At 27.4% G+C, this 18,667-nt stretch overlaps 1 protein-coding gene across 3 annotated transcripts; it reads right to left on the reverse strand.

Moving 5' to 3' along the window:
* Positions 1-3,555: 3,555 nt before the first annotated feature.
* LOC145849778 (uncharacterized) lies at positions 3,556-17,123 on the reverse strand. Of its 3 annotated transcripts, none has more exons than XR_014372370.1 (6): positions 16,955-17,123; positions 15,564-15,641; positions 12,993-13,199; positions 11,692-12,308; positions 9,265-9,345; positions 3,556-3,880 (listed from the first exon to the last, which is right to left on the reverse strand). XR_014372370.1 is itself a non-coding variant. In XM_082954829.1 (4 exons), the coding sequence occupies exons 1-4, from the start codon at positions 17,110-17,112 to the stop codon at positions 11,696-11,698; spliced, it is 1,056 nt and encodes a 351-aa protein (XP_082810955.1). In that variant the 5' UTR covers positions 17,113-17,123; the 3' UTR covers positions 11,152-11,695. The 3 variants fall into 3 exon arrangements, 1 of the variants encoding a protein (XP_082810955.1); XR_014372369.1 differs by having other exon boundaries at positions 11,680-12,308; XM_082954829.1 differs by lacking the exons at positions 3,556-3,880; positions 9,265-9,345 and having other exon boundaries at positions 11,152-12,308.
* Between the last annotated feature and the right edge of the window lie 1,544 nt (positions 17,124-18,667).

Consider the following 18,667-nt stretch of genomic DNA (forward strand, 5'->3'; position numbering starts at 1 on the left):
AAACGAAAATAAATTTCTTGCACTCCACGAGAACTATAACATTTTTTTTTTCCTAAATTGTCAAAAATTCTACAATTTAAGGTTTTATGACAGCAGTTGTATTTCGTTTCATAAAGTTTTGAGCAAATCAAACTTAGAGAGTTTAGTAGGCTTTTGTGAAAACTGCAATCAAAATTTTTGAAAATAACTATTCCTTGAAACTAATACTTTTTAATGGCTTTTAAGAAACTCTTTTAAATGAATGGGTCTTCAGACGACTTAATTTAATAACGTTGATAAAGTTATTTTTTAACAATAAAATATATCGGTTTTTCCCTTCTTTTGGTCTAAAACTTTTATTTTTAATTGTTTTTCACTAGTTTCAACAATTACTTGCCTAAACTGGTTTTCCAGATATATGATGTTGAAGAATTTTACCACAATATCACGAAAGATCTTTAACTGCAAGCTAATAACTTTGCTAAAAAAGGACAAAAATAAGCGTTATTGAAATATAAAATATCCTCCATTTTTGTCTATTTATTCTTCAGGGCTAGCTTCCGATTTCCACTACTTTTTTTGTTTAGATTGAAAACCTCGCAAATAAATTGCATAAACTTGCAAATCATGTGTGCAGAGCTAACAAAAAAAGGGGCTATTTCTCATGCTATTTTATATTCAATTGTAAAATTTTATTTTTTGATTATATGTTTTGGTAAGGCGGGTTAGGGGTAAGAGTATTTATAAATGAAAAATTAAGCTTTAAATCAGTTTATGTTAATTTTTTACAAGTTTTTCAAACTACATAAAAAAAAAGTAGTGGAAATCTGAAGCTAACCATTCTACAGTATAGACCTGTAAACTAAATAGCGCAGAACAATATTTTTTTGATGTTCTAATCGCAAGTTATTATAGTGCGTATGTCTGTTAATTAGTTTAGAGGGTCGACTTTTCATCGTGTTCAATAAACTTCACTAACAAAAAAATAGCTAAAATTATTATGCATAGGTCTCTTTCAAAAAAAAAAAACAAACGTAAAACACTATACGAGTAAGCATTAAAGAATAATATAACAAGTTAACTTTAAATTTTAATATAAACATACTAGTATGTATATGAATATTTAGAAAAAAAAAATTTTGTTTCTCATAATTCACCAATCAGATTAACACTAAAAACCAACAATTGCTAAGATTTATTAAAAATAAACTTACCAAAACGTCTACGCAAAAAATATGGTCAATTAAGTACAAAATTATACAACAATTGGCTCAAAAACTAAAAATGTTGTCAAAATGTATTATCAACCTCTAGAAGAAACAATACAAGAAGTTAAAAACAATACCGATAAGGTGCAAATTGAATAGTTAGATTTTTATTTTAATTAAGCATATCACTTCAATAGGAACGATAATTATTTATAAATAAAACTTTTACTTAAATATATTTACGTATGTACTGATACTGTAGATTTGTTTATGTTTGATAGTTTACTTTAATTTTTAAGGGTGACTTTCTTTACAAATGTAATTTGATTATAATAAAAATTTTGTGTTGATAAAAAAGGACTATAGCTCATTTAATAATTAGATCCATAAATTTAATTCAAAAGCAGAACTCAGGATCCGGTAGATCACTAGTTTAAATTTCTAGTCTACGATATAGTAATAAAAAGTTTTTCTTGGTAGTGAAACATTTACCTAAATTGGTGTTTTATTTTCCATGTTTAAGTCACAGTCATCTTTGAACGAGTTTAAACCAGATAGTTCTCTAAAAGATAATGTCTAAAAAAGTTTGTGGGACAGATTTGTTTCCTTTTTAATTTGACTTCTCTATTTTTTAGGATTTTCAGTAGGCATTAATTAGTCCTAAGCAGGGACGTAGCTAGCTCGAAAAAGTTACAAATCTACAAAAATTAAAACATCTGAAATGACGCGTAATAACGTCCTAGCGGTAACACAGCAACTTAAACTACCTCTAATTTTATTGAATTTAATCTGAAAATATGCAGTTATGTTAATACATCGAAAATTGAAGTACGAGTGATAACTGTATACAAGACAATTTATTTTACTCCACACCCCCTATAACTTTTAATGTGTTGCCACTTGTGAAAACCAAAAAACATTCATTAAAAATAAGTATAAGAAAATCACAATTTAACTCAAAAACATTTATTTTGTTTTGAAAATCAAACATTTAACTTAGTCAATAGTAACAACAAGTTATGCAAACTTTTGTAACATAAAATTGTATGATTTTTGAAGCTTTAGCTTCCATTAGAATCAAATTTGCAATTTGTCAAATTAAAGCTTTAACGCGCTAAATGTTAAAATTTGGATGTGCATAACTATATATAAATGAATACTAAAAGCTAAGAAAGCAGTCTTTTCAAGCTTAAATAAAACAAGTTTTTTCGCACATAAGTATACGTTTCTGCAGATTTGCAGAAACGTACCAAGCCACGTCCCTGGTCCCAAGTAATAAAAACATTAGTGCAAATTTTAATACTTTTACCACATTATAGTTAAAATAAAAACATTTTATTAGCTTAAATGTTTACAGTTTATTTGTCTTCACAAAATAAAATCCAAGTTTCTTTGAAATAAAGATTTGGTTTTTTCAGCGAGTACACAGTTCAGATATTTGAACTCAGTAGTAAAGAGACAAATAATATAAAAGTTTGTGTGTAAATCTTTATAATCACTTTAAACTTTTTTAGTTTCAATAAGTTAACTTAATTTTTTAATTACCTTTAGTATCTTACTTATGCCTAGTACTAGCTCTGTGTTTTAAGTAATGGTCTCTGATCTTTTCTGCTAATATGCGGATGGACTGAAGTGAGCCTAAAACTAAAATTTTGTACAAACTTACTGTCTTAACTTAAGAACATTGTGGACTTTACAACAAAAAGTAAGTTTAAAAGACCGAAGTTCTAAGTAAACCATCAAGCACAGACAAATGTATAGTATAATATACTTTAGTAAATAGTAATGGAGTCCATGCTTATTTATAAAACTTTTATCGTTGCTATATATATTCGAAAATTGTTCATTAAAAGACTTTGAGGATAATTTTAAATTAGCATGTTGTTGACTTATGTTTTCCTTAATTCGATTAACAAAAGCTTGAACCATTACGTTTCCCTTTTTTTATAACACAGTAGTTGTAATTTTCAATCCTGTTTTACTGATGCAATCATTCCAAAACTAATTAACTTTTGTTAATTCTGTTAAATATTTTAAATAAAGTTGACATATTTGAAAATAATTAAACCAAATAATATCTATACAATTTAATTGATAGCTAGAAACAAAAAATATATAATTGTTCAATATTAAACTTAGCTGAGCATTAGTTACTGTTTTAAGTTCGAAGTCATCCGGATCAGGTGGATCACTAACTATAAGTTACATTAGTTTGATTTAAACACTTTAATTAGTTGTATAAGAATTGTTTTTTAAAATAACTAATGTAATTTTAACACCATATTATTTATTTAAATACTTACATTTATACACAATTATAAAAGTTTACCAACTGACAAAAACAAGTTTGCTTTTTTTTTTGGTTTAGTTTGATCAGTATATCTTTTAGTCAAAATTTATTACTTAGTTTAGTATTTTAGGTCTAATAAAAAAGCACTATCATTTTTCTATTGAAAAAAAGGAATAGCTATAAAAGATTGTAAGTAATAAAATTATTAAACATAATATTCTCACACCTCCTTAAACTTATTTGAAAAACACATAAAAATTGTACGTTTAAGGGACTTTAGAAGAACCAATAAATAAAAAGTGAAGTACAGATATAAATTCTCCATATCAGTAGTATATGATGTTTACTTGGTGTACAATATTTTTTAACCACTTGCAATTCCGTGAGTGCTTTGTTTTCAAACCTAAAAAATTCATAACACTTTCTTAGTAAAAAAACAACAGTTAAATATTTTGAGATAATTTTTTCAATAACCTCAACAGATCATTAGAATTGGTTAAATTTAACTTAAAATTTTTTTAAGTTAAATAATTAAAGAGTATAATAAAGAAACGAAAACTTGTTTTAATAGACACTTAAAAAACTATAACGATTAATTTTCAGGAATATTTATCTTATCAGACTTTTTTATTATCACTACTTAGCACAAAATATTAATATTATTTGCTAACTTAACAAAACTTTTAGGTAATAACTTTTATCAGATATAAAAGGTATTTACGATAAAAATCAAATTCATTACATATTAAAAATTTTAACAGTTAACTTTTAACTCAAATAATACTATAAAGCTTAGTTGAACTAACTTTAACTAAGAATAATAGCCGGATTTAAGATATATGTAATAAAAAATCAGACTTTTTAAAACTCTGTAATTTCTTAATAATGAAGGTTTAAAGAAAAATAATTTAAAGTTTTTAAGTTGCCTAACTTCGCAAAATATGTACATATTTTTTTAAAACATAGTTAAAAGTAAAAAAGCTAAAACTTATGTAGCAAGCATACTGATTTTTTATTATTAAAAGATAAACTATGAAATATATTTTAATACTCCATTGTAAGAAGATTAGTAAAATGTCAGTGCCACACAAGAAAATGATATCAGTTTTAGTATTCATTGACAATTATGATGGTGTGAAACTTTGTAATCACCTCTTGAAATTCAAAGTAATTGTACTAGGTTGGTATTGCGATAAAAACTGTATAGCTTTAATTATATACTACACAGTGGGTTGAAAAGGGGGTTAAGCGGTTTTTGACATATATCTGTCACAAAAATCACTTTATAACATCTAAAGTTACACTTAGTGTTATGATAAGAAAAAAGTATTTTTTTTAATAAGTTTCGATTTATAATTAACTTTAGGACTAAAAAGAGAAAAAATATTAATAAATTCCTCAAGATGGTCACATTTACTCCCACTTTATAGAAAAAAAAAAGTTATGTAACTTGTAATATATATAATTGTAGATTTGTAAAAATCAACACCTTGTCACATTGCTAAAAAATATAAAATAAACAGAATTTTATGTGACGGGTGTTTTAAGAAATTTAACTTTTAAAAATACCCTATACTACCCGAAAAACACCAACGGTTTTTTGGAAGAACATCAGTTTCTTTTTAATGTGAAATAATATACTTTTCTTTTTAATTATTCAAAATATTTAGACTCTTTAATTAAAACTAAACCAAAAAAAAAAAAAAGTCTAAGTATTTGTATAAAAGCTTTAGGGTATTTTTTAGCAGTTGCTGTACCCTTATTTTTGACAGAGTTTAAGGATTATTAAACTTCAAAATATCAAAAAATTACTACATTTAAGCTTACGTAACTTATAATATACTTTAAGCAGAACAGAACCAAAGAAAATTTTTTAAATAAGAAACCCTGCTCTAAACAATTAAATAAAACTCTTGGTTAAATTTTTTGACACTAAAATGGTCGATGGCCGCTTGCCAGCCTACTGTGTACTGAAAAACCCATGTTCAGGTAGCAGAACAGTTATCATTACTTTTGAGTGACTAAAACAAAATCTCCAAAGTTATTGACTATAATTGAGTGTTTCAAATCGTCCATGTAAAACTTATATGATAAAGTTTTTAGTCAAGCGAGATTAGTCATATAAATTGTTAGACTTCAAAACATCGCAAAAAAAAAAAAGATAAAACTAATTAGCTGAGTCTGTCATACGCGTTAAATATTTTTAAACTAAAGTGTTGTTAAGATATAAGTGTATAAATACTAACTAAGCTACATATATATATATTTATATATATATATATAATTTATTGAAATGGCGATTTTAAAAATTCTGGAACACATGTTTCACAAAGCTTTAATTTTTCATAAAGCTTTGATCATCAGCCAGTTAAATTCAAAATAAAAAGCACTGTACTAAACAAAGATACAAAAGTTATGCAAAAAAACAAAAAACAGTATGACGTAATATTGTACATTACAAATATTCAGTACAAAAATCGATCTACCTTCTAACTAATCAAACAACTAAAATTAACGAAAACAACAGTTAATTGACTATAAAATGCTTCAAAATTTGTTGTGTTTTAAGAGAAGCTTTTTTATATGTCGACAAGACGATATAAATTCGCTCCTCTTATTTAAACAACCTTCCTTTTTTAACGCATACATAACGGCTGTTGATTCTTTTAAGCACAGCCTACAAACAGGGTTGTTACCATCTGCTATTGGCTTAAAACCATCTTGCGTTAAAAAAGGAAGGTTGTTTAAATAAGAGGAGCGAATTTATATCGTCTTGTCGACATATAAAAAAGCTTCTCTTAAAACACAACAAATTTTGAAGCATTTTATAGTCAATTAACTGTTGTTTTCGTTAATTTTAGTTGTTTGATTAGTTAGAAGGTAGATCGATTTTTGTACTGAATATTTGTAATGTACAATATTACGTCATACTGTTTTTTGTTTTTTTGCATAACTTTTGTATCTTTGTTTAGTACAGTGCTTTTTATTTTGAATTTAACTGGCTGATGATCAAAGCTTTATGAAAAATTAAAGCTTTGTGAAACATATGTTCCAGAATTTTTAAAATCGCCATTTCAATAAATTATTTAAAAGCCCTTCAAGTGGGCTCAGTTGAAAGTGTTTAAGGCCATAGGGGGGGTAGACCATGTTTTTTACAAGTTGATCTTATTTTATAGAGTTTTTACTAAGCTTCAAGATGCTTTTTACCGTTTTTAAAAATTCGAATTAGTTTTTGAGATATGACCGGCCAAAGTCGGGCCGCATAACAGGTTCCTTATGGGGAAGGAAAACTAAAACGGCGAAAAAAGACTAATGCATTCAAAATCTATCTCCTCCTTCATTTTTTAAGCAATCTTCTTCAAACTTTCACAGTCTATTCTTTATACAATAACAAAAAAACGTTATTTGTGACTTTAAAAAATTTCAAGTAAAAATACCTTTTTTTTGTAATTTTATGACAAAAATTAAAAAAAAAAGTGAATTTTCATCAAAAAAAACTTTTTTTTACAAAAAAAAGGTATTTTTACTTAAAATTTTTTAAAGTCACAAATAACGTTTTTTTGTTATTGTATAAAGAATAGACTGTGAAAGTTTGAAGAAGATTGCTTAAAAAATGAAGGAGGAGATAGATTTTGAATGCATTAGTCTTTTTTCGCCGTTTTAGTTTTCCTTCCCCATAAGGAACCTGTTATGCGGCCCGACTTTGGCCGGTCATATCTCAAAAACTAATTCGAATTTTTAAAAACGGTAAAAAGCATCTTGAAGCTTAGTAAAAACTCTATAAAATAAGATCAACTTGTAAAAAACATGGTCTACCCCCCCCTATGGCCTTAAGTTTAAACATTAACCTTATTTTATATATACAGGGTGTCCGTAAAAAATGCATACACATTTTAAAAAATTGTAAATTTGGAGTTTTTTTTAATTAGAATAAATTTCAACGTACGTAAGAATTCACGAATATCATTATATTGTCCCATTTTCGCATGTTCTCAAATTGCTGTCCGTTGTATTAAACGTGAATGACATAAAATGATAAGGGCAACCATTAGACGTGAACGTAAGAATATCCCAAGGGGATCGTTCCATTTCGTGTGCCATTTTATAGCACCGCGTTGTCAGCAGTGCGGAACGTTTGAAAGTTTGGCAGTAATAGGACAGCAGATTGATATTTGTAAACTCATTTACATGTTAAATTTACTTTAATTGTAAAATAATAAAATGTACAGTTATGCATACATTTGTTGGGACACCCTGTATACGTAGAAACTTTAGAGCTGTTTGTTGTTATGTATTTGTTAACTTTAAAAGGAAAAACTAACTTAACATTAACAAACTATTATCGCAAGAAAGACATATCTGTTTATGATAAAATATCAAATTCGACAACTTGGTTAAATATGTTGAGTGTTCTGAGTGTACAAAGTGTTGGAAAAAATTAGAAGCATCCATCAACCACAGTTTCGTGCACAGACCGTAGGCTGAAGAAGAGAGAATAGTCAAAAAATAATCAAAAAAATTCAGATGGAAAGGTGTTAATTCACTAGGATTGTTGCTACTGTTTATATTTTTTTATTTAGTTTCAATATTCAAGACAATGGTATATTTTGTACTTTTGAAAACCCATAATAGCTAGCCTCACTTATGAAATACCATCAGATGTTTTAAGATAATGGTTGATTTTGTTATAAAGTGAATGTTTAGTGATAGAAAAAGTACATAATTCATTGATTTTTTTTGGAATATTTTTTCATTATTTGTGTAATTTTAGTTATATTAGATTTACTTTGAGATTTATTAATTAAGTTTTGAGCTAAGTCTGTGTTCTTAATTCGGTGGTAAATTCCTTCGTAGATAAATTATGCAAGTATGTATAAGTTTTTATCAAGCTGTTTACTTAAATTAATTTAACTTTAATGCATCATCTGAATAAGAAAGCCATAATATTTGTTTAATTACAGGGTTGCCACTCGTTTTTTCAAAAGTTTTTCCAGGTTTGCAAAATTTCTTCCAGGTTTTTAAAAGTACACATTTTTGGGTCTATTTAGAGTTTAAAGTTGAGTTTAAGGTAAGAAACTGTGTTAAATAGTATAAAAACATTAAAAAGATACTGTAAAGCTACTTTAAATATGTTTATAATAAAAATTAAATTTGATGATGACAGAAATTTTTTATTTATATGATAGATTTTTTCAGTCAAATCGAAATTTTGCTACTAAACATGTGAAAATTGTTAAAATTCCAGGTTTTTTTAGTGATTTTTGTTCAAAATTCCAGGTTTTTTTCAAAATTTCTCAAATTCCAGGTTTTTCTAGGTTTTTTTGCCTAAACTGTCAAATTCTAGGTTTTTCAAGGTTTTTCCAGGTAAAGTGGCAACCCTGTTAATATCAAGAATGAAATCGAAATTAACAGTTATTTGAAGGTTACTAATTACTATTTATTTTCAAGTTAGCTTAGAGTACCTAAAACATAATGCAATTAAATACAGACTAAATAAATTAATTTGAAAACTTTACAGAACAAAAATTTTTTAAATGGTATTATAATATATAAATTTCACAACTTAATATATTAAACCACATTCATGAAAAGAAAAGAGAAAAACTTAACTGTTAATGTAAAATACGAGCGAGATAACAAGCTTTTTAAAACAACAATTTATAAAATTATTCTTATAATAGTAAGCACATGTCTGTTATAAATTAAAAGTTGTGCTGCTAAATTTTTTATTATAGTTGTTACTAACAATGGAAGTCCTCAACAATAAACAATAAAAATTAAACTCACCACTGAAAAAGCTGCAGGTTTTTGTCAATCATCATATCAAATATTTTGAACGAAATTCCTTTTATTGTCCTTCAACAAAACCTGTTAAATCAAATTTTTTTTTTAATATAATTTTTACATAAAGCTTTGATCTCATTAGATCCTGTTTTAGCATAAGGATTAATTTTTTTGTTTCAAATATCATTTTCTTAAGTGCAACTTTAATCTCATTAGATTAAAAGCGATTTATTTAAAATAAATATTATATTCAACAGAGTAAAACCCTAACATTGATTAAAACTATTAATTAGCGCGTAATGTTTTTTGAAAAAGTACAAAAAAATGCTTAGATGGTTTTAAATAAATAAATTACATTAAAATTTTAATAACAATAAACTAAAATATTTTTAGTACTACACACATCAGGGTTGCCTACAGTTTAAACTTTGAAAATATTAACATTAAGCAGTCTTAAATTAAAAAAACTATCAACAGTAGATTTACTAAAATTAATACATTAAGTCACAGAAACTGTTCGGTTAGATTTTGAAATTAGCTTAACAAAAAATATTTTTTAATTAATAAAATTTTCTAAAAAAATATAGTTTGTATTTCCCTTAAAAAAGGCAACCCTGTATAGAAGTAAACAAAACTATTCAGTTTATTTTAACCTAAATAGGTTAACGAACATATATAAATACCAACTTAAAATAGTTTTATGTGCATTTTAAGCTAAATCTAGGGTTTAACTAGCAACTTAGTAAAATCTAATTTTAATCAAAATTATTTACATAATAACCTAAAAAGTTATTTGAAAGTTAATCAATACAAAAACTTATTAAAGTTTAACTTTTATGCAGTGTGAAAACGAGCCATAACAAACCGTAACATTGCAGCGTTCGGATAAGTTCAGCCGACGGATAATCGGAATTGCTGCCGCGAATGATTGAAACTCGTCCGGTTAATTGAATAACGTCCCGTTAATTAATTGGACTTCTGCCACAAGTATTAAAAACCGGCCGGCCAGTTATGATTTAATAGGTTTAATTCGTACTGCTGCTTATTAAAGCCTTTTGCAGTTCTCTCGTTGCCAGAGTTGATCTTTGCCGAAAATCTTTCCAAATTACTTTTTATTCGTTGTTTTTTGAGTCTTTTGACTGTGAAAAATTTCAAACCGAACCCTATCGGGTTTCAATTAGTGCTGTAACTTATATAAAAGGCCTTTTTTTATTGTTCGAAATATATTCTTTGAAAGCTGATACGAACCTTTTTTGGTCTAGAATACATTCTAAACACTGTTTATCTTTAGATAATCTTAATACTAATCAAAACTTATATTGAAAACAATACTTAAATTATAGAATTATGAAATAAAAATATTTTGTTCATTTTTTCTGTTAATTTTCTTCTCTTATTTGTTGCTTACTGATTGCAAACACTAATGTATTTTAAATTATCTACAATTTTTTAATTTAATATTATCTAAGCTTAACATTTTTAATATCAAAGTCTATCATTTAGATATCAAAGTCTTTCCATTAGATAAGGACAAAAATTAAATTTCTAGTTCTATATGTAAAATTTATGAGATTTATAAACGTAAAAAATAATCCAATCATTCTACAACACAACAAAAGCAACTTTCACAAAACTGCTTTGATCTTTTTACTACCTTAATTTTTGAATTAGTAAGTAGCTACTTTAATGCATTAAGTCTAACCTAAATTATTACTTTGAAGGTTTAAAACCATAATATTAAACAAACAACATTTATAAGTTTATAAAACACCTAATTTGATAAATAAAACCAAGCTAACTGAATATTGAATATTTTAAGCTATAAGATTTTTCTTTTATAAATCTTATAAACTATATTTTAAAGCTTACTAAGTTATACTAGTGGTTTTAACTTTCAATATTCAGTTATGATACTTGAAAATGCCTTAAAACACTTCTTTATTTAATTTATATGAACGTGGATACATAAACATACTGTATGTAATGAATACTTCATTTTATTTCTAGTTAGTTATCTTAATTTTACTATTTCCTTATACTTAGTGTGGAGTCATCTATAAGTAGCAAAAAAATATTTAAAAAACGAGTTAACGAGGTGAAACTTTTATTTACACGGTACTAAAAGCAGACGAATGAAATACTCGAAAAGCATTATTTTGTAAATATTTTCACGAACTAAAAACTTTTGCTATAAGTATAATTATCTATGGAATTCAAACAGGGAATTAGATATGCGTTTATTTTATTTTAAAAACATCCGATAACTTAAAAAAAATATTTTACTATGACCAATTTACATTAAAAAACGAACTAGAAACTTTCCAAACGCTACTTTAAACCGGTTGAAAACATTATATGGTAATTTTTAATACATTTATACGAAAAAAATAACATCTGTAGCCGATATAGAAAACCAACTTTTTTACACACCATCTCAGTAGTTGTGGTTGAACATGGGCTCGCGCTTCATCGGCGGGAAACCACCCTGCTGGTTTGGTCCCGGCTGGTTGCCGCCACCCATGAATGGGGGCATCCCCCCGTTTCCACCGCCCATGAAACCTCCCCTCTGGTTGCCATGGTTGCTCTGCTGATTAACCTGCTGGGGCAATGGCAGCCTCAGCTTCACCACCGCCCGGTCCCTCAGCCTCCTCAGGAAGTCCGGCGGCGGCACGGGCAGGTTGAACACGTCCTTGCAAGCCACCAGCTGCCTCTCGTACGGGTGCAGCGTCTCCAGCCTCCTCCTCTTCTCCAGCAGCTCCAGCATCTCCATGCGGTCGTGCGCCGGAGGGGGGAAGTCGTCGTACATGTCGCCCCTGCCGCCGTGCGGTTGCTGCGGCAACGGGCCCCCGTGGAAGTTGCTGTTGAAGTTTCCACCGCGCATGGGGGGACCCCCGTTTCTTCCGCCTCTCATTGGTCCACCGCCGCCACGTCGCTCGTTGTACCTCTGCTGCAGGGGGTGCTGCTGGTTCTTGGATATCTGCACCCTGAGCTGCGACCCACGCAGCGAGTACCCGTCCAAGCCCTTGATTGCGGCGTCCGCGGCACAACTTTGTAATAAAGTACAATTAGAATTTCCCATGTTTTTTGTTAAATTTGCTACAGGGTTGCCAAATGTTTTCGGAAAATTTTCCCTAGGTTTTTTAAGTACACATTTTTGGGTCTATTTTTAGTTTAAAGTTAAGTTTATTGTAAAAAACTATTTTAAATAATAAAAAACATTAAGAGATACTGTTAAGCTACTTAAACTGTGTTTTTTAATAAAAAAAATTATGATGACAATAAAACTTAATCTATTTGATAAATATTTTGTGTCAAATCGAAATTTTACTAATTAACATGTAAAAATTGTTTAGTTCATTGGTTTTTTTTATGATTTTTGTTCAAAATTCTAGTTATTTTCAGGATTACAAGTTTTTTGGCAACCCTGTTGCTATTATATCTGACTGAAACTGTTTAAAATAGCTTTCAAAATCTTTGGGTGTATTAGTTAAGTTGTTCGATTCTACTTGAATTGTTCATTGGTCATGCTTTATTAAGTATAACATTAAAATTTTTCATTCAGTATTGGTAAATGTCAGATTAAAAGCCGTTAGTGTTACCCGTTCGCCCTTTTATTTAATAAAACAAAATCGTACATAATCAAACTATACAATAGAGCCAACAGCAAACTTCTCAACATAGTTATTCATTCAAAAATGTCTTGCTCACAACCAAATTTCAACCAAACAAACTTCTCGATGTGCACGAACGCGATGTTCCTGTCCTCCACGATGTCGCACTCGGCCACCCTGCCGAACCTCTCGAACAAGCTCCTCAGGTGCCTGGCGCTGCAGTTGTTGGGAACGTCGGCCACGTGCAGCTTCGTGCACCCCGCCCTCCGCGCCTGCTTCGACTCGAAGTCGCTCCTGCTCGGCCCCCCGTACGGCCCCCCGTGATCGCTGCGATGGTTGTTGATGTGTGTGACAATATGCAAGTTTTTGTTTGGCGAGCAGGTTTTTTAAACACTGATCATGCTTTGAAAACCAGACAGTGGAAAAATATGTTAGGGAAATAATTATAAACGAAATGCAAGTTTTGTTTCAATGTTGTTGTGCACGACTTTTATTTTGAATATGACAAACTAAATAATAAAGATTTCCGTTTTTATTGTGATAAGAACACAATTCTAAACTCAATATAATTATTGGTCGTGCAATATCTGAGCTAATACCTTTTGTAATTATGTGATATATACTTACTTAAGTACCAAAAGTGTTTTTTTTTTATTGGTTTCTTTTAATTTACCTCAACAAAAGGTAAGAAATAAAACGGTTTTATACAAGTCTGAAGAAAAAAGTTAGAAAATAATATATAACTTTACAGTAATAACTTATAACCAAAAATTGAAAAAGAAACATGCATTCATGATTAGTAGACGTGTTGTTCTCCAATGGTTATTATAAGATTGTTTATATTTAGAAAGGGTATTTTCAGGGCTGCCAAAGATTTTTAAAATAAAATTCTAGGTTTTCTGAATTTCTAGAAGGTTTTCGAAAATACAAGTTTTTGGGTCCATTTTTTGTATAAAAATTAAGTTCAAAGCTAAATTATTAGCACAAAAACATTGAAAAATATTGTAAAGCTATGTAAAACGTGTTTATTTATATAAAAAATTAATAATTCCAAAAAATGTTTACCTATATGACAGATTTTTAGTGTCAATCAAATTTTATTACTTTACAGGTAAAAATTGTTTAAAATTCCAGGTTATATTTCAAAAATTCTTAAATTCAAGTTTTTTCCAGATTTTTTAACCTAAATTGTCAAATTCCAGGTATTTGCATGTTATAGCAGGATTCCAGAATTCTTGGCAACCCTGTATTTTGTTTTACACAAAAATTTAACGTAAAATTCAAAAAAATAAATTACAATATATGAACAAATAGCTAATTAATAATAATGGTAGCTAATTTTGATACTTAGTGAAAGTTAATACAACTGACTTGAATATAAATAATAATTTTTTTGTACCTACTTTACAGACCCTAAGAATTAACTTGAATTTATAAATCAATTCTATTTAAAAAAATTTAAGGTAACTTAAGTTTTTTAATAAAAACAACTTAACTTATATCAGGGTTGCCACTCGTTTTTTCCAATTTTTTTTACAGCTTTTCCAAATTACTTCCAAATTTTTAAATTACACTTTTTTGTGTCTATTTTTAGAATTAAGTCAAGTTTAATGTAAATACTGTGTTAAATAGTATAAAGACATTAAAAAGATACTTTAAAGTTACTTAAAATGTGTTTTTTAATAAAAAATGTTTTTGATGATTACAAACTATTTTATCTATATATTAGATTTTTTGTGTCAAATTGAAATTTTACTACTGAAAATGTTAAAACTATTCAAAATTCAAGGTTTTTGTTCAAAATTCCAGGTTTTTTCAGGTTATTTTTACCTAAATAGTCAAATTCCAGGTTTTTCCAGGTAAAGTGACAACCCTGTTATATAAGTCTATTAAAAGGCACAGTTTTTAAATCATCTCATCTAAGTTAACTTCATAAACTAAAAAAAACTATATACATTAAGGGTATACAGGGTAGGGGACTATAACACTTTTTTTTTGGTCTTATTTTCTGCATAATCAATTAAGCTACTTGTTTAAATTTTAAGTTACTTTTGAGATATAAGGAGACAAAGTTAGAGCGTTCAATTGGTTCTTTATGGGAGGCGCAAACTAAAAGGGCAAACTTAGACTATTTCACTAATTTCCTCCTTTAGTATTAGAGCAATTATTTAACTTTCTCAGAGTAATCTTTAATAAATTTTAAACAACTTGTAAATAACAAACTTTTTTTTTTTTTTTTTGGTCATAATTTTTTTTGATCCACTTACTACTTTGCTATAAAGTACTATACTACTTTCTCAAAAATAATGTTTTATAAAAGATTAATTATTACAGTATTTCTAAAAGTTTGTATAAGGTACATACGTATATATATTTTTCATTAAACTATATATACACAATATTACAATGACTTAAACATTAAATATTTGTATATTTGACCTGAAATATACAATAAAAGCAACATTATTTAAAACATTATTAAATTTACAGTTCTAAAAGTTTACAACTTAATTATAAAGACATAATATGTTTAGTTTGTGCAGACAATCATTTGTTCCTTCAGTGTTAAGCTCAGAAAAAAAAAATAAATAAACAGCTAGGAATTTATATTTTTACGTAGATATTTCAAGTTTATTCATTAATTATTGAAGTGTTTCAAAAAATACTAGAGAAAATAAGTGTAAAACAAACCGTCTTTTTCCACTTCCACTACTTTTGCTCTTTTCAACATTCAACTCTTGACCTCTCAAACCGAATTTATCCAGATTGCTGTTATTATATTAAATTAAAGTATTTCAAAAATTTGTATTTAATGTCTAAAAATGATTTTCGTTTTTCATGCATATTTACTTTTCAGTAAATTTTTTTTTTTAACATTATTTACATATATCACATAATCATACAGGTATATTTGAATAAATTATACACTTTTCAAACTGAAACATTTGAAACTTTGTTTTTGAAGAAACATATGGTAAATAATAAAATCAAAATCTGATTGTTAAGGAAAGAGAAGGGACAGGATCCCAGGAAGTTTTTTCTTTGCAAAATTTAATAATAAGTTCTATATAACACTTTCAAACATAAAATGTAAGCCTCAAACATAGAATGTAAAAATACTTATTTTTAAAACAACTTTTCTAAAATTAAAGCTAAAGAAAAAATAATTAGAATTTTGTAAGTTTCAATTGTTTATAAAGCTGTAAATTAACCTTTTTATCTTCCTACATAATTATTTCAACCTCAAGATATAAAATTTTCAAGAAAAATGAACTACAAATTCTTAAAATTTATAAATAACATTTTAATGTAGTTTAATAAAGTTTGTGATGTCAATTGAGGATCTCAAAGTTCCTTAGGGGCCAACTTTTAATTTAGTTAAACTTAGTTATAATCTAGTTAAAACAAAATTTATAACTAGGCTAGCAGTTTCTATGATTATAACATGTCCTAACAGAAAAACTTTGTTGAAAATGTGTTTTAAAAACAAAAGAAGTTGTCTAAATTATCATAATTGATTCTGTTTCTTAAATTAAAAAAAACACATACCTATACTTTTTATAGGGTACTATTTAAATTTGGATTTAATTTCTTTAAAAAAAACAGAGCAAACTATATTTATCTTAAAAATCTCTCTTTAAATATGTTAACATAAAAGTTTAAACATACATTAAGTTGTGCTTGTTTTATATCAAATATCTATAAAAATACCTTTGGAATAACTAGGTATGTTATTAATATATAAATAACCCTTAAATTACATTATTCGAAAACTAATCAAAAATAGAGTACAAACACTTATAGAATATATACAAAAACATAGGAAGAGATATGTTTAGGAAACAATATTTTTTTACCTATAAACCTAAATATTTAAAAATATACATTTGAGCAATTTTGTTTTTTATTGTTGTCCAAGTATACAAAGTTGTACAAGGCTGTCTTGCATCTATAAAAAAAACCTACAAATTAAGATCAACTTGAAAAAAACTAATATTCAAAACCTTAAGAATTAATTAATTTTATTATCAGCAAAATTATTTATCGGTAGTGGTAAAAATTTAACAGAAATATATATTTACCTTATGGCTTCCTCAGCGTCTTTGTCTGTTTCCATGTGAACAAAACCAAAGGAACCGAGAATGTCACACTCAGTCACTTTTCCGTGTTTTTGAAACAACTCACGCAGTTCAGGGTCTGTTACCCCATGAGCAATGTTACCAACAAATAACTTTACCATGTCTTAAATTATAAATCTGCAAAGTACTTTGGTGTTTTAATTTTACCAACAATATACTGATATATATAATACAGGGTTTGTGCGCGAATTTTTTTTCATTTAGCCTGACTGGGACCAATTTAGCCTGACATTTTTTCAAAGTAAGGAAAATCCCCTTTAGAAGTCATTTTAGATATTGAGGGGTCTTAATTAGTACTATTGTAGTCTCCGACTTCAACTAGCTTTATCTCAAAAACATTTTGAGCTTTAAAAATCTGCAAAAAGCAACTCATAGCTTAGTTACAACTTAATAAAATAAGAAAATTGTGAAAAAGGTGATTGACCCCCCCTATGCCCTTAACATAACAAATTCAGTGATAAGTTTTAAAACAAGTGTTATATCTAATACTAGTGTAAAAATTTAATATATATTACTAAACACAATTGTTCAATTTAATTAAGCACTAAGTAAAAACATTATAAACAGAAAATTTTTAACAAAACGACGTGTGCATTGTCGTGTTTTATTAAAATTTAAAATGAAATGCTTGCACGAGTATTGAAATTCAAACAAACAGCAAAGTTGTTGAACTAAACTCTAACGTTTAAACTGTATTTTTTTTATGAATTTACATAATTATGACGTATATAATCTACTCAAAACAAAATAACGAAGATAGAGATTCAACAAAAGGTTTTAAGCATTTATTTTTACAAATACTGACTGATTTGGTCTCTAATAACTTAATCATTATTTAGAAATAATTTCACATCTTAATTTGATCTTAAAAAGATTTCTTAATTCTTTTTAATTAAAAATTTTGAAGCATTTGAACTGAGAAAAACTGAGATTCTCAAATTTTTAAATAAAAAAACTGATTTAGCCTGACGTTTTTCAACTTTTTTCAAAAAAACTGATTTAGCCTGACTTAGCCTGATTTAGCCTGACGCGCACGAACCCTGATAATACCTTAGTATTTATCTAGAATTTAAATACAAATATAACACTTACCAAAATTTAAAACTGGTTTATGTAAACATTAAAGTAGATAAAGTTATATTAAAATTCTGCACAAAAAATTTGAGTAGAGCTTATTTATGATACTACACAGAAAAAAAAAGTTTTTTTTAATTCTTATTCAATTAAAGTTTGATTACAATCAAATTATAACACAAACTTTTTTAAATTAGAAAATAAAATTTATGTTTTTATTAGAAAATATATCATTTAATAATGAAGCACATAATCCCTAATTAACAACTTAAAAAATGATCGTTTTTTAATCATTACTACAGGGTTGCCACTCTTTCATTCAAAAAACTGTCCCGTGTGACCTTGAATTTTCCTGAGTCAACCTAACTTTCTTTTAATCCTTTTTTTACAAAATGAATTAAGATCATGTTCTTTATTAAAACTAGTTTATTAAAAAAAAAAACAATAATCCTAATCTCTTTAAAAATCTAGACTGAGATTTACAGAAATGAATTTTTTGTATAAAAAAACTTGCCAGATTTATCCTGATATCAGCGTTGCCATTCTTTGAGTCAAAAAAACTGTCATCAGTTACCTTAAACT

The sequence above is a fragment of the Thalia democratica genome, chromosome 2 (assembly GCF_965202585.1).
Source record: "Thalia democratica chromosome 2, ktThaDemo2.hap1.1, whole genome shotgun sequence".
NCBI lineage: Eukaryota > Metazoa > Chordata > Thaliacea > Salpida > Salpidae > Thalia > Thalia democratica.